This window comes from Schistocerca gregaria, chromosome 9 (assembly GCF_023897955.1).
Source record: "Schistocerca gregaria isolate iqSchGreg1 chromosome 9, iqSchGreg1.2, whole genome shotgun sequence".
Lineage (NCBI taxonomy): Eukaryota > Metazoa > Arthropoda > Insecta > Orthoptera > Acrididae > Schistocerca > Schistocerca gregaria.
In genome coordinates this window covers 70,015,753-70,032,785 of record NC_064928.1, presented here as the reverse complement: position 1 = coordinate 70,032,785, position 17,033 = coordinate 70,015,753, and the positions used below count along the sequence as shown (strand labels likewise).

Here is a 17,033-nt window from a genome sequence, read left to right as displayed (position 1 = left end):
CAGAATACTATATACTGACTCTGCTCTACAAGTCCTGGTAGTTTGTAATAGGTATTTCTGATTACCCTGTATTTAAAGTTCTTCAGTCTACAGTGTATGTTATGCTGAGCACCACATGTACAAGACATTCGTAACTTCAGGTGTTTGCAAACCTTGAGATTTCTGAATTGCACAACATTTTGTGTCAGTTTTGTAACTTATGTTGACAATAACTAGAATTAATCTATTTCTGAAGTTGCTTCTATTCATTAAAATGTTTTTTTTCTCATATCAAATAGTAGAAAATTCATGTTAGAATATCAACTATTAGGAACAATTATGAAATTTTCCCAGCCTCAATCCAAGCTGCTGCCCCCCCTCCCCCACCTCCGCGCCATTCAACCCATCTGTCGCCCACTGACACTGCCTGAGCATGCCACTGCCATCTTCTACATTGGTCCCTGCAACACTCTGCCAGACAGCATGTTTTTCTCCCGCTTCCATGTCCCACTCCAGATTTCTGCTTTCATTCAATGCAAGAATTGCAGTCCAGATAAAATGACGGGAGATAATTGTCATTTGTGCCTGAGGTGTGTCTGCTTGTGTTCATGTGTGTGTGTGTGTGTGTGTGTGTGTGTGTGTGTGTGTGTGTGTGTGTGTGTGTGTGTGTGTTTTCCTTTCTTTTCTGAAGAAGGCTTTCTCCAAAAGCTTAGTATTTAGCAGTATTTTCGCTGTGCACATCTGCAATTTGCAGTCTGTAACAGTATATCCTTTTCACAATGATTGACTCTGTATTATACATGAAAACAGTTAGATGTCTGCATTCACTTTTAGCTAATGTGCTATCTGTTTCCAGGTGGAGAATCGAAGCTCGTGTTGTAAACAAGACACGAATACAAAGCTGTCCAAATGAAAGCGGAGACCGGAAACTATTTTCTATGGAATTTGTTGATAAATCTGGAGAGATACTTGCAACAGCATTTGATGAACAGTGTTACATATTTTATGATCTCATAGAGGTAAGTGTAACTCAAACTTATGTTGAAACTAAACACAGGAAACTCTGGTGAATGACTTATGAAATATTTGTTTATTTCCATAAAGTAGTTTTTGAGCCTTTCCAGACTCAATTACCGACCGAGGTGGCGCAGTGGTTAGCACACTGGACTCGCATTCGGGAGGACGATGGTTCAATCCCGTCTCCGGCCATCCTGATTTAGGTTTTCCGTGATTTCCCTAAATCGCCCCAGGCAGATGCCGGGATGGTTCCTTTGAAAGGGCACGGCTGATTTCCTTCCCCATCCTTCCCTCACCGGGGCTTGCGCTCCGTCTCTAATGACCTCGTTGTCGACGGGACGTTAAACTCTAATCTCCTCCTCCTCCAGACTCAATTACAGATGGAGCATGTGAAAGTTAAATAATTCTGCCTAATAGATACTTGCTTGTAATAAAATGGGTGGTATTAGTTGTAGATCCAGTTAACATCTTGCAATTTCATTGCCTGTTGGCTACAGAATTCAGTACTCACTATACGCAGTGTCAATTGAAATCTGTCAACATCCAGCATATGCTGTACAGCTGGTGGTTTCTGTTGCCACTCGATGTTTATAGTGAATACTAGATTCTGTAGCCAGTAGGCATTTAAAATGGAAATTATCAATTACTTATTGACAACAATACAACTCATACTGCTGCATGTGCTATAAGTAGAGTTATACAATGGAAAATCTGGAATAAAAGCAATATGAATTCACGGGTGAACGATTGGATGTCATTGTGCAATGGGCACAGTGTTGTGAGAAGTGACCTCATCTACATATGTACCCTGCAATCCACGTGCAGTGCACGGTGGAGTTCTTTCTTGTTCCACTTGTAGATAGAGCAAGAGAAACTAACCTACAAATCCTAATTTCTCATATATCTTCGCGATCCTTGAGCAAAGTACACTGGTGGCAGTAGAACCATTTTGCTGTCAACTTCAAATACTGGTTTTCTCGATTTTTCTCAAAAAGAATCTCACCTTGCTTCCAGGGATTCCCACGTGAGTTTCAGAAGTATCTCTGTAATACTTGTGTGTTGTTCGATCCCACTGGTAACAAATCTAGCAGCCCTCCTCTGAATCACTTCGATGCCTTCCTTTAGTCTGTCACGGTATGTATCCCAAACACTTGAGCAGTATCCAAGAATAGGTCACACTAATACTGTATACGTGGTCTCCTTTACAGATGGACCACACCTAATGTGCTCATTTCATTTCACATTGGTTTGCAATACTACACCTGGATATTTAAATGACATGACTGTGGGAAGCAGCACTGTACTAATGCTGTACTTGAACACGACAGGTTTGTTTCTCCCAATCGTCCACATCTTTCTACATTTAGAGTTAGCTGCCATTCATCACATCAACGAGAAATTCTGTCAAAGTTGTCTTGTATCCTTCCACAGCCGCTCCACCACCTTAGTGTACACCACACCATCATCAGCAAACAGCCACAGATTGCTGCCCTCTCTGTCTTCCAGATCATTTACATGTATAGAAAATAAAAGTAGTCCTGTCACACTTTCATAAGACACTCAAGATACCCTGGTATCTGACGAATACCCTCCATCGAGGACAACGAGATTCTGTTACTTAAGAAGTCTTCGAGCCACTCGTACATCTCGGAACCTGTTCATATGCCTGTACCTTCATTAACAGTTTGCAGTGGGGCACTGTGTCAGGTGCTTTCCAGAAATATGGAATCTGCTTGTTGCCCTTCGTCTGTAGTTTGAAGTATATTATGTGAGAAAAGGGCAAGGTGAGTTTCACAAGAGCAGCTCTTTCTAAAACCGTGCTAATTTGCGGACAGAAGCTATTTCATCTCAAGGAAATTTATTGTATTCAGACTGAGAATATGTTCAAGAATTCTGCAGCGAACCAATGTTAGGGATATTGCTTGGTAATTTTCCAGGTTTGTTCTTTTGCCCTTCTTGTATACAGGAGTTATGTGCATTGTTTTACAGTCGCGTGTGACTGTGCAATCAGTGTGTGATTTACAATAAATGCAAGTCAAATAAGGGGACAAAGCTGCAGTGTACTGTTTTAAAACTGGATTTCCATTCCATTTAGACCTGGCGATTTATTTGTTTTGAACTCTTTCAGTTGTTCACTGTGCCAGAGATGCCTGGTGTGTCATCCATATACGAATCTGTGCAGTGGTCAAACAATAATATGTTAGTACAATTCTCCTGCACAAATGATTTCTTAAACTCGAAATTTAAAACTTCGGCTTTCTTTTTAATATTTTTTACTGCCACGCCGTGCTCTTCTAAGTGTGACGATAGAAGCCTTAGACCGGAGTATCGATTTTATGTAAGACCAAAATTTTCTCAGGTTCTCGGCCAGTTCATTTGCTTAGGTGAGATGGCAGTAGCTGTTCATTTCACGCTGAGATCATTTTACAGACGCACGAATCCCAACTGACCATTGCCGTCATCTGCACATTTTCTTTTGAACTGAGAGTGAACCAGCCTTTACTTCTTCAGCAGTTCCCAAATTTTATTGTTAAACTGTGGTGGGTCTTATCTGTCAGTCCACGTATTAGGCAGCTACTTCTCCAAAGCACGATTTACAATCAGTTTAAGCTTTGCCCATAATTCCTCTAAATCCATCACACTGGAACTAAATGTTGCCAATTCATTGCCTAAGTGAGACGTTAATGACTGTGTGAAAGGTCACTTGTGGTACCACATATTCGTAAGTTAAATTAGGTTGAATACAAGGCACTGTCAAGAAAACACATAATTAATTTAGGCTCATCAGGAGCAACCAATGAGGCACCAAATATTAGTACTAATAGGCCAGAACTCCATTGCCAGAACAGTTAAACTCAGTCAGTTGCAACCCTCAGTATAGCATTCTTACCCACACTCAGTTGACAGAACCACTGTCCAGCAATTTCAGAGGATCCAGAACTATCTCCCTCCAGTGGATCATTTTAACTCCCCCATTAAAAACACAGGAACTCATTGTGCAGGTCAACTTGCAGAGGGAATACTGAAGAGCTGCTCGTGCCACAGCCTTCCCATCGCAAAGCTTTGTGATGATAAATACCAAGCTACACTCTGAAGAAAGCGAGATCTGCTCTAGACTGGTGTCTCGTTTCCGACTCAACTCGCCAGCTCCAAGCCACGTCCCTGCTGTGCACGATAACTTGCAGATGGCGCTGCAGACCCACCAAAATACGCAACAGAGAGACAGCGTGAAGCCGAATCGACACTTCGTGGGTGAGCTACGTGGCTCGTGGATAACTTCACTGTCTCACTCAAATTAGATCTTAGTGGTGATAAAAATATTGTTAACAGCTGTGAACTCTCTCTAATATGTTGTTCCTATATGTGTTCCATGGCTCATTCAGTATCTCAAAACTTTCTACTTTGGGTGTCAGCTAGATCTCAGTCCCAAGACTAATTTGAGCACGAGAACTTCCCTAGAGGATAGTAAATTTGGAAACTTAGTTACAAATACTTTGACAATTTAGCTATAAAATTTTGAGTTGACATAGCTCAACTCTGATTGCCCTCTAATTTTTTTATCTCTATATTATCTGGCTAGTATTCATCATAGTACCTGAAACTACCACCTTGCCGAAAAAGCCTCCATATGCAATCCGCAAGTACTCTGAAACCCAAGTAGTTGCTTCTTTTGTGTAGTGCGCACCTGACCTATAAAGGCGAGTTCTACCAAATGCCACTCATTCTGCTGTGCGGATGGACCTACCATGTTGGGTACACTAGAAAATGCCTTGGCAGCAGAGCCTGTGGGTGTAACAAGTGACACCTGAGGTGTGATGCGATGCGCCAGGTTCTGTGCCACCGCTACACCCTGACCGACTGGCTGAATTTACACTTATTCAAAAAAATGAGAGATTAAGCCTCTTAAACAGAAGCATGCGTGAATTTAAGAAATAAACTACGAAGAAAACACGCAAGAAGTTTACTACGTATCTTTCCACTCTGGAGATACGTAACAGGCGACAGAGAGTTCATCAGCTTACCTCATAAAGGCAATGTAGTCACTTGTTGAAATGTTGTGTCTGTAAGGCATTGACACCTGACTGTTGATCCATGAACTATTTCGTCAATAGGATACAGGGTGGATATGGTGTTATGGGCGCTCAACAGTGTAGTATTTAGCGCCCGAATAGGATACAGGGTACGTGGCTACTCACCGTAGTGGGAACACTGAGGGACAGACAGCCACAATGAAACTACATTTAAATGTACTTTAAATGTGACTATCTGTAGTTGACACCTTAAATGTCCCTATCTGTCATTTGGTGCCTCATATAAGTAGTGAGTAGCAACCCATTCAATTTCATAAAGATAGAATTATGTAACTTTGGCACTCCCAAAGATTAGCCTCAAAAGGATTGAAATCTGGTTTATAGAAATTAAAAAAAAGAGTTCCATAACTGACTGGTAGCAGTTTCCTTTATTTATGATAAATTAATACACACTGTTTATCTTTGGTAATATCCATACAGGGTAAGCTTAATGTGACACTTCTGTAGTTTTAGGTCATGTCTCTGACTTCTTTTTAAGTGTTGGCATACACTGATCTCATCTTCACATAATTAGACATTCGGTTGTCACCAATATGTAGTAGTTTTAGAGAATTTGTACCAAGTTAAACAAGAAAGCAGAAAAGAAAATCGTGAAGGTTAGGAGTAGCACAGTAATTTGAATGCAGTGTTTAAATAGTAATTGAAACTGTTGCCTCTGAAAGTGTTACCCGGATGAGATAAAACGTGAATGTATATGAATCACAAATGATTTTCGAGACTATTTGCTGATCTAAGTTGGAATGAAATGAAGTTGTAGACAGTGGTAATATTTTGAAGTTTATTAGGTTAATTTTAAATTGTAGATATGTGAGGGGCATTGAGGAAAGCTGTCATAGCTAGTCAAGACTCACATTTAATGATGATTGATATAGTGATGAAATGGAACTGCCAGTGTATTATATAACATCAACATTAGTTATTAGCTAAGTCAAACCAACAAGTTTTGTTGTATAACATGGCTTTGTACTTTTCACTTACCTTCGTTTAGAAGGAAAGTCACTGTCATATGTTGCTTCCTCCAAGAATTTTAAAGAGATAATGGAAATTATTTAATTCCCGAAATCTTGTGTATTTGCTCTTTTCTAAAATCTCTAAAAGTGTTCATCACACGTGTCCTCACCACCCACATTGTGAACACAGAGAAGTCTTTCATAAGAAAACTACATAGGATCACACAGTCACTTGCTGGGCTTTGAAATGGTGTGTGTTTGTGAGTTACATGGAACCACCTTTATGTAAAAGTGAATGCAAATCTTTTTGTATTCAGAATGTTTCAACCAATACCAACATTTTTGCCTTTCAGCGGGTAGATTTTTGTAGTAATGGAACAAGATTGCTCTGTGGCACATCTTTGATTGTTTGAGAGTCTTTTGAAAAACTTAAGAAGTGGCTTACAAATATGAGGTTATGGTCCCATATTATAGTGTGGTTACCGTATTTACTCCAATCAAAGCCGCACCTGAAAAATTAGACTAGAAATAATAGGAAAAAAATTTCCCGAATCTAAGCCGCACCTGAAATTTGAGACTGGAAATCCAAGGGGAGAGAAAAGTTTTAGACCGCACTTCCAAATCGAAACAAAGTTGGTCCACTGTAACAGGACACACAATTTACGTCGAATGGATGAAGATAGAGCTACAGTAGTTTGGTTCGAGTCGTAAGCTTAGCCGTTGAGTTTTACCAGGTAGCCATTGCTATGTGTCAGGCACTCTGTCTGTATTTATAAGGGTACCCTTCCCTTGTGACATGCTTCGTCTGGTTTGAAGTGTTTTCTTATTTTGCGTTGATCTGATAAGTTCTCTTTGTTATATATGTTTATGTCACTCTAAGCTGAAAATGCATTACTGTACTGTGTCACGCATTGTTTGTTGCATTCTGATAATGAATGTTTACGACCTGTCGCCGCTTGCGGCATGGCTTGCTTTTGTGCGCGCTACCATCGCTTACAATAAAAAAAGATAGGAATTGTCTCATTAGCGAAACAATGGCAAGACACTGCTATTTGTTGTCACTTACACTGCTGCTTTCTTTTATAATGATAACAGGAACCAAATAATAGACTGAGTATAATATAAGAAGTTCCGAACGAGAGTTTAGCGAAAAATTTTCTCCATTTGAAAATCTTTGCAGACAACTCTTTAGTACATTAAATTGTGCACAGAAATTAGAGTCAGAAATCTAGTCAGTTGCTGTGCTTCATTTCTGACTGTATCACTATTAGGCATAAGAATAATACGAATATAAACATGACATGATATGTATATTCTTCCGCGTTTGCTGCTGTCTCACTCTAGTTTCGTAGTTTATTAGGCAGACAGGATTTAAATTGAGATAGCAGCAAACACGAAAGAATGCAAGGCATAATGTTTACATTCGTGTTATTCTTATGGTGGAGACAATACTGCATGTGATTCACGATTCATGAAACCTCCTATTAGCAACCATCTCATGTCACAGGTAGGAAAAAATTCAGAATGTAGAGTTGGCCATATTGACATACATCCCAAACAGTCTTGCCCATCAGATTTTCATAGTAAATTTTTAGTGATGACTTCAAATGCAGAGTGTGTTGTTGTTGTCTTCAGTCCATAGACTGGTTTGATGCAAGTGTCCACACTTTTTTATCCTGTGCAATGCAGAGTAGCAACACTTATAAAATAAGATTGAAAATAACGTAGAAATTAAATGCTGAAATTTAAAACAAAATTTATTAGGTTTGTAATACATCTTAAACGTGATTCTGAATAACTATCACTCGATTCTTTGTTGCTCATTTCTCCGTACAGAGCATTGTCCTCCGTACCACCTAGTGCATCGGATATCGAACATTTCTTAAATGCTCTGATTTGGAATACACTTCCTTGCATCATAAATCCATCGGCACACTTGCAACAAACTTGCGCATATTGCTCGTCCTGTTGGTGTCAGTTGTGTGTCGCTTTTCGAAAGCCAGTCTCTGTACATGCATTTAAGCTCGTCCTCATGGATGTCAAGTGGTTGCAGAATTGACGTCATCCCACCTGGAATTACTGCCAAGTCCATTTTGCTTTCGTCTAATTTTCATTTTACTGCAGGTGTTTTATGGCCTGCGTACACATCTAATACCAGCAGACTGCGTAAATCAAGCATTGAGCCAAGACGACAATTCCACACACGCCTAATCAATTCCAACACCATGTCCTCCGAAAACCACCCAGTTTCGTCTGCTCATACAATTAACAGGTTTTGGAAACATTTCCAATTTTAGTAAAGTCTTTCACTTGAAATCTATGAATGGGGGTAATTTATGTCCATCTGCTGTGCAAGGAAGCATGACAGACATACGCTGTTTTTCACTCCCTGTTGTAAGAACATTTACGTCTTTCTTTCCTTTGGCATCAACTGTATAATTTGATGGCATGTCAAAATATATGGGAGTTTGGTTAGCATTTCCTATCTGACCAAGAAGGTATTGCTTTGCTGTGTGCCGCCTAATTATGAAGCACTGAAGTTCCACAAGTTTTTCTTCATAGTTTTTCAGCAGCTTCTGTGCAACTGGAGTTCGCCTCTGAAGTGAAAAACATCAGTGCTTCATAAACAGATCAATCCAGCTGCGACTAATGTTAAAATTTTCGATTTCTTGCTCCCTAGCAATTCCATGTGCCTTAATTTTTAAAATTTCAGTGTGCTCAGGCAGGAATTTCTGACACTGTTCTTAACAAATTCATTTAAAATAGCTTATAGTGCATGATATCAGTCACACTTTGGTCCACTAAATGCTTTCCTGCTACTTGAACATTCAAATAATTTGTCTCTCTGCAGTCACCATCGCCTGACGTTGCTCTGATCAATCCCGTATCACAGACCTGCAGCAAAATTAGAACTTTGTTCCGCAAAAGAAATAACTCCCCTCTTGAAGTGACACTATAATGAAAGCACTTCATTATGGTCCACTAACACCAACAAGCACATCACAAAATTCCACGAAGCAATAGGTGCCGCTACGTGAAATCTTAATAAGCCCCAGTGTATCAACTCGTGCAACTCCTGAAGCCTTGTGCATTGTTGGTATTTCCGTGTAAAGAAATTTATTTTTGTTGCTACGAATATTTGAAAGGCTGCCACATTTGAAGATGAACAATACAGAATTTCTATTTACTTCGTCGGATAATGTACGAAAATGCATAGATCGAAACTCGGGGCAAAGGAAAAAAGCTCATCTTCCACCTTTCTTTTTAGTTATTTACTGATGCAGAGGTTTTGGTGCCAGTATTTATCTTTGTGCCTGCAAAGCGTGCCTGTGTAGCACTACATATATTAAATTGCAAAAGTTAGTTGTGGTGGCAGCTTCCAACATTTTTCAGAACTTCCGCTTACTTTGCACTCGATTCTAAGCCGCAGGCAGTTTTTTGGGTTACAAAAATTGGAAAAAAAGTGCAGCTTAGATTCGAGTAAATACGGTACTCTGCTCGTGTCAAATTGCTGTTGGGAACACAGATGTCACTTCGTTGGCCTCATTCGTGCTATCCTAACTTTGGTTGGACGATGAAAATTAGTGAAGGTCCAGGCTAAACTGTCATTTCAACTACTTTAGTTTGGGACAGTTGATTTTTGTCACCTGGTGTAAGAATGAATGTATATGGTGGGATGCTGTTAGTAATATAACTGTTGTGATTCAGTTTTATTGTGCACTTTGTTTTTCTGTAACCCACATTTATTTTGTGCAACATAATGCCAAGAGTTAGCAGTGCGTGTGATTGGGAAGATAATATCCTGCAATCAAATGAAACATTACGGTTCCAGAGACGTTTTCAAGTCTCGTACACCAACGACGTACGTCTGCAGACTGAAGCGACGAATGAAAATTTGTACGAAGTGCCGGATTAGAACCAAAGTTTCCTGCTCACTAGGCAAATGTGTGAACCACTATGCTACTCTGCTACATTGGCTGTGCAGAGTTGTACGGACTACCCTAGAACACACATTCCTCATTCCAAATTTCCAGTCACATCGTAGCCCATTTGATACTGTCGCCAGAACTGATCGTGGCCCCTGGGTTCTGAATTGAGTGGAAAGACTGAACTGGAGACTTGAGAGATTCTGTGCCAAGCTAAGTTGTGACTTCTTGGACTTGGACCAGAGGGTTCAGAACTGTATGGTTCCCCTAAATTGGTGAGCTAGCTGACTGTGTGTGGGTTGGGCACAAAGGTTTTTTATATTAGGTGACTCTCCATCCAGTCCAGATAAGCATAACTGTAGGAAACCCAGAAGTGTCAGTGTAAGACGAAGGATGAGCCTCCCACATGTGAGAGCATTAGAATCATTGTAGTTAACTGCTGAAACATTCGCAGCACTTGAAGCACTCGCACAAGGCAGTGAAGCTCCCATAATGCTGGGGGCGGAAAGCTGGTTGAAACCTACAATTCTTAGCATTGAGATATTTGGGGAAATAAGGGTACATCGAAAGAACAGGCAAATGGGAAATGGAGGTGGTGTATTTGTCACTGTAGGCAAGAAACTCAAATCTGTAGCGGTAGAAATTGAACCTGCGTGTGACATCGTTTGGGCAAGATTCGGTGTGAGTGATGTGCATAAAATAGCAATACGGTCCTCCTTGTCACCCAGTGGACTTGTCTCATGGATAACTCAAAACTTTAGGGAAAATGTCATCGAGGATATCCACATCGAAACTGGTACGAGTGATCGTGACGTGATGGTGGCAACAGTGATTACCAGAACCTAAAGGACAACTAAAATAAGCAGAAAGCTATATGTTTGGTAAACCTAGATAAAAAATCAGTAGTTTCATATCTCAGTGAGGAACTTTAAAGTTTCAGCTCGGAGAAGGAGCGTGTAGAGCAACTGTGACTCAAGTTTAAAATAATTGTTGACGATGCACTGTGCAGATTTGTACCCGTTACAACAGTTCGTAATGAGTGGGCACCTCCGTGGCGTACAGTCTCTGAAATGAACTAATGAAACAGATTACTGTGTAATAGGTGTAAAACGAAGCGTAGGCCTGTAGATTGAGTGATGTCGAATGAATCTAAAAAACCTTTGTGCCCAAGCCACACACAGTCAGCTAGCTCACCAATTTAGGGGGACCATACAGTTCTGAACCCTCTGGTCCAAGTCCAAGAAGTCACAGCTTAGCTTGTCACAGAATCTCTCAAGTCTCCGGTTCAGTCTTTCCACTCAATTCAGAATCCAGGGGCCACAATTAGTTCTGGCGACAGTATCAAATGGGCTACGATGTGAATGGAAATTTGGAATGAGAAATGTGTGTTCTAGGGTAGTCTGTACAACTGTGCACAGCCAATGTAGCAGAGTAGCATAGTGGTTCACACATTTGCCTAGTGAGCAGGAAACTTGGGTTCTAATCCGGCACTTCGTACAAATTTTCATTCGTCGCTTCAGTCTGCAGACGTACGTCGTAGATGTATGAGACTTGAAAAGGTCTCTGGAACCATAATGTTTGGCCTGCAAGAGCTCAGTGCGTGATGCCTTCGTTGTCTACTGTAGAAGAATTTTGTCAAATGATATAGAATGAGACCCAATGAAATTCTGGTCGTATGTAAAGGCTGTTAGTGGCACCAAAGTTAATATCCAGCGCACAGCAAATTAGACAGGAACTGAAATGGGAGGGTAGCAAAACGAAATCTGAAATGCTTATCTCCATTTTCAAATGTCTGCTTGCAAAGGAAAACCCAGGAGAATTGCCACAGTTTAATCCTTCTACCACTGAAGAGATGAATGAAAAAAATGTTAAGTGTCACTTATGGTGAGTAACATCTGAAATTGTTGAAACAGCTATTGTTTGGGCAAAACTCAGGAAAGCCCCAGATTCTGTTCTCAATTTGCTACTAAGTTACCCCCTCTTCTAATTACAATCTATTGTAGATCCTTCAAACAAAAAACCTTGACTGGGAAATAGTGCAGGTCACACTGCGACGGGTCAGGCTCTTATCGCGCAGTTTCCTTTCCCTGAAAGAAAATCCACCTACCTCGTTTCTTAGGTAGTTGCTGCACTCGCCTCTCCTGATAGCAGCTACTGGAAAAATTGCAGAAAAGCAGTGTTGAAGAAACTGCAATTTAATAGCCGCTCACCGGAGGCCGCGATACATGTTTGCTGAAATACAATCTATGAGCAATCTTCCTAAATAAATTGAGTTATTGGAATGGTAGTAATTGTTTACTCAAACGAGAACGCGAAGTTGGTAATTCTATTTAAGCTCTTTATTGTCTTTAAGCCTAATCATCAGCCCGCTAATCTACGTTTGAAGAAAGTTCAGTTCACAATTCTATCCACACTCAAACCCCGCCAGAATTAGCTTTCAAAGTTACGGAATTTACTTAACTGCAACACAGACGATTTTCTAACATACACGTTTGCAGTCGATGTTCAATAATAGTTCGTTTTTTAACGTTAATGCTCGCCATAAGCACTTAGTAAAAGTTTACGAAGTACCGCCACGCTTTTAATTATTAAAGTTACTCGCGTCTTTCGCGGAACGAAAAGTCACAACTCGCTCAAACTCACACTACGCGTTACTGGACTCTTCCAGTCTCAAATCGCACAGTACCGAACCGATGAAGCCGTTTTATGACTTCATTTTACACATTATTCGCGAGGACACATCAAGCATGTCTCTTCTCGATCACAGTTCCTTCGCGACTCCTCCTCCACTCGCGACTCACTCTCCTAGTCTGCTAACCGTCCTCGCATCTCATTGGCTCACACATCACACAGCCAATCAGAATTAACTCTTTGGGTGCGCCTCGCGCCAAAATCTAGCACGCACCAGTCATGACTTCTGAATCATTTACGTCATGATTTCTTGTTACACAAAATTTACTGTATAATTTAACAAACCGAAAGTAAAACTAGACTTTACTTTATTTCCAGAAATTATTTAAATACTCGCGAACGTTCTGGCTGCTTGTACAATACCATACACTCTTGGACATCCGACATTCACTAAGATGGGGAACCACTGGCGACTCTGTTCCCACGGTTACATCGTCTGAACACTTGCGAGTTCCAACCTAGATTTTATACACTTGCAAAGAATGGCGAATGTCCCTCTTTCATTCACTCAGGCACACTCATTCACTCTCACCTACTCATATAAAATAACTGTTCACAAAAATTCAAAACATTTATGGTTTTAACAAAGTTATAGGTGAATTTCTAAAAGTAAAATTCTCAAAATAAATACAAAAGCACGGAAGGTGATTTTGTTTCATAGTTGGATGGTCACTGAAGGTGATCTATACATAATGGTATTTATTTAGACTCGAAAATTGTAGAAATTTGCGTTTTCTGTAAGATTTTTCTAATTTCCAAAATATGCAGGTTTCAAAGCTCAAATTTGGATGACTTATTTTTATTCATAACAGAAACTAGTATATTAACTTTTAATTTCCTCAGGTTCCTCAGTTAGAAGTTATTAAAGATGAAAGTTCCACATTATACACGCGGCTAGTTAGCGCACAGGTCTTACATTCTCACGGTACAGACATGCCATATGGTCGTGACGTCAGACGAACGGACACCGGTAATCTGCCCGCTACAGCACATATGCTAGTCTGATGGCTACTTTACAGTCTGTCTACATTTCACAGTAAATATTTGATAGAAAACTGTGCGCTCGCACTAGTTGCGACGCCACACACCTCCTGAGGAAACTAAATTTTTTCATTCATGACAAACTTTTAGTTTTCTAAGAAAATTTCTATTAAAGATTTACTCAAACAGCTATTTAACATTTTTATAGTTCCTGTACATCAATCATCCACTTATACCTAGGGCTGACGACCTACAAAACATCTTATATCTAAACATGCACTTTTATCATCATTCAAAAAAAAAAAATTTTTCAGATTACAAAAATCTATTTACAAATTCCTGAAAGAGAAAACAAACCTAAATACTATCCTGATGTACGTCACAAGCACACTAACACTACTATCGCTATGGTGAGCGTCACTTTTTTACCACTTACACTTAAGATTTTGATAGCACTCGTAGTTCGACCGGGTCCTGCTTGGGAGGTCCATTTCAAGTCTCGTGCTACCACCTCTGTTTACTTCGGCGCACCTGAAACATCAGCTGGCCTCAGTTCCCTTTCTAACTGCTACGTCTTAACCTACAGCAGCGATAAATGGCGCTATCTGTGAAAAGTGAATTGACTTTCCTAATGCAGTACCGAAGTGGCACATTTACTCTTTAATTACTTCTTCATCTCATAATCAAACAAGTTATGGTTACATAAGAAATACTAAGAAAAACAATTCCTACAAATAGTTCACAAATACATAATAAATCTCCGCCAGCACTGGTGACTCTCCAGTTCCTGTACAATACACAACAATATAAAATATACACAAAATTATCAATATTACAATTCTGTCTCCAGGCAATCTCCTGTAGTCCTGTATCATAAATTAAACACTGAAAAATACATATTTACTTATTCATTTATCAACACTACAATCCTTATACTAATCTCTACGACAAACTTGGGGAGCTTTGTGTGTCTCTGGTCAAAAATGGAATCGATGTCATGGGTACTTTCCTCATCTCACATATCTGGAGTTACTTCAATTTCTTGTCAACATCAGGTTTTCTCTAGTCACATTCGGGTTTAATTTACAACTCTCATACTCATACTTCACACACTCAGGTTAGTATTTGTTAAAGCGTTTCCTACTAATCTGCGAAACCTCGTTACCCATACTTTCTAACATACATCCACCTCCTGAGTTACCAACGTCGCCTCAGCTCTGTTTATATTCGTAGCCTCACTTCCTTTTGTTTACAAACATCTCCTCTGTTTACCAACAAACGCCACCTCTGGTTACCAACATTAAGCTTTTTATTTACTCACCTTCGTAGCCTCACTTTTTCCTAATATCGAGCTAGCCAAACACTATGCTCATTCTTTCTCCTTTTCTCACATATTTCTCTTCATTTGACAGTCAGTCCTGCTGCACTGTCCCTTTAACTTAACTTCCTTTACCCCTTTGACAGTCAACCTTGTTGCACTGTACCTTTACTCATTTTACCACTAAATCACCTCCTGAGGCTCTGACTTCATTGAACAGACAGTTTTGCTGTACTGCTCCATTTCCTTTCCTAAACATTAGCTTAATGCTACGTCTTAACATATCGTTCTGTTACTTAACAAACAGCTTCAATGTTCGTCACCATATTTTCTGAGGCTCTTACATTTCTTAGTTATTTTACCTTTCTAAGGGCATTACTCACACCTTAGGCCAAACATTTACTTTACTGAGACTTATTACTTATCTGAGGTATCGTAATCCTTTTTGATTTTCTCTTACACTCATTCCTTACGCTTAACCTATACTGCACTGAGGTTCTTTCCTACTCATTACTTAAACACTTTATCACTTAAAAACTACGATAGAGAAGAAGGAAAGACGATAGAATTTTAGTTCTGAATGAAAGAAGAGGTAGGTTGACAATACGGAAAAGAAAGTGGAAGAAATATTGTCAAACGACTCGAGACCTAGTGCTCGTCACGCACTTAGCTCTGCAAAGAGTGCAAAGCTCTCTGAGGTATTTACTCACTCCTGGCCACGTCTCTCTTTTGAACATATCTTTTCAAATCCACAATGTTCCTAAGCCCTAACACCTTATGTGATTTCACAAACTCCAGTCTATAAGCATTTGGGTGAGGCTTCTCTACGATTCTAAATGGGCCCACGTACTCATCGGTAAACTTCTTTGTTTCTGACGTAAGTTTCTTAGATCTTTCCCTAGTTTTCACTAGCACTAGATCCCCTACCTGAAAACTAGTGGGATCAGCTCTTGCGTCATGCCTTCTCTTTCTTTCCAGGGCCTTCTTTCTTATATTAATACGTGCCAGTCTCTCCTTCTCTTCGATGGCTATGTCTGTGAGATTTGGAAACTCGACCAGGTCGAATAAAATATTATTCGGCCTAATGTCACACATTAGCTCTACTGGTGCATATCCTGTGGCTTCATGCTTCAGATGGTTTATTACTTCTTCGAAGTATTCAATATAATTGGCCCAAGCGGAGTGTTTTTTATGACAATATGTTCTACACAATCTGTTTAACTCCTTCATAATTCGCTCACACATGTTCCCTTGAGGAAAGTACGCGGAGATTTTTATGTGATCGATACCTCTCTGTTGTAAACATTCACTAAATTTCTTAGAGATAAACTGGGGCCCATTGTCTGACAATATTGCCTTTGGCACTCCTATCTTCCCAAAATAGTCCTTCTCCAACTTATTCACTAATACTTTAGAGTTGGCTTTCTTAATTGGGTAAAATTTTACGTACTTAGTAAACCCATCCACCATCACAAACACATATTCACATCCCCCTCTAGACACTGGTAGTGGACCAAATAAATCTACAGCTACTAAATCCAGCCGATTTTGTGGTTCTACTGAATACATCTGTCCTTGGATAGTTCTATTGTTGGCCCTAACTTTCTGGCAACGATCACAGGATTCTAATCGCTGTTGCACCCTTCTCCACATATTATCAAAAATTACCACTTCACTTAACTTAGCTATACATTTACGAGCGCCATAATGCCCATACTTACAATGTACGTAGTCTATAAGTGCATCTACATGTTGCTCCGGAAAACATATTTTCCAATTCTCCTCACTGTCTTTCCTGCGCCTAAATAAGACATCTTTATGCACTTTATAGTAGACCAGTAATTTTGGGTAGTCTGGATGACCTAATCTACTCTTTACTAATTTAATGTTGTCATCCTGGTTCTGTTCCCTCCGTAGGTTCTTACAAATGCGCTTAATTAAGCCATCGTCCTGGAGCTGCATGATGGCCAACATTACTTCATTATTATCGGTATTTCTTAAAGATTTCCCTTCTTGTCCTGTATCTTTCACACTTCTTGATAAGGCGTCCGCCACGATGTTCTCGGAACCCTTAATGTAT

General features: G+C 39.9%; 1 protein-coding gene across 6 annotated transcripts in view; it reads left to right on the top strand.

Moving 5' to 3' along the window:
- LOC126291569 (replication protein A 70 kDa DNA-binding subunit-like) overlaps positions 1-17,033 on the top strand; it is a 187,984-nt gene that overhangs the window by 126,212 nt on the left and 44,739 nt on the right. For all 6 annotated transcript variants that reach the window (XM_049985093.1, XM_049985090.1, XM_049985091.1 and 3 more), the window contains exon 11: positions 836-998. In XM_049985093.1, the coding sequence (XP_049841050.1) occupies positions 836-998 (163 nt within the window). The remainder of the gene's footprint in view (positions 1-835; positions 999-17,033) is intronic.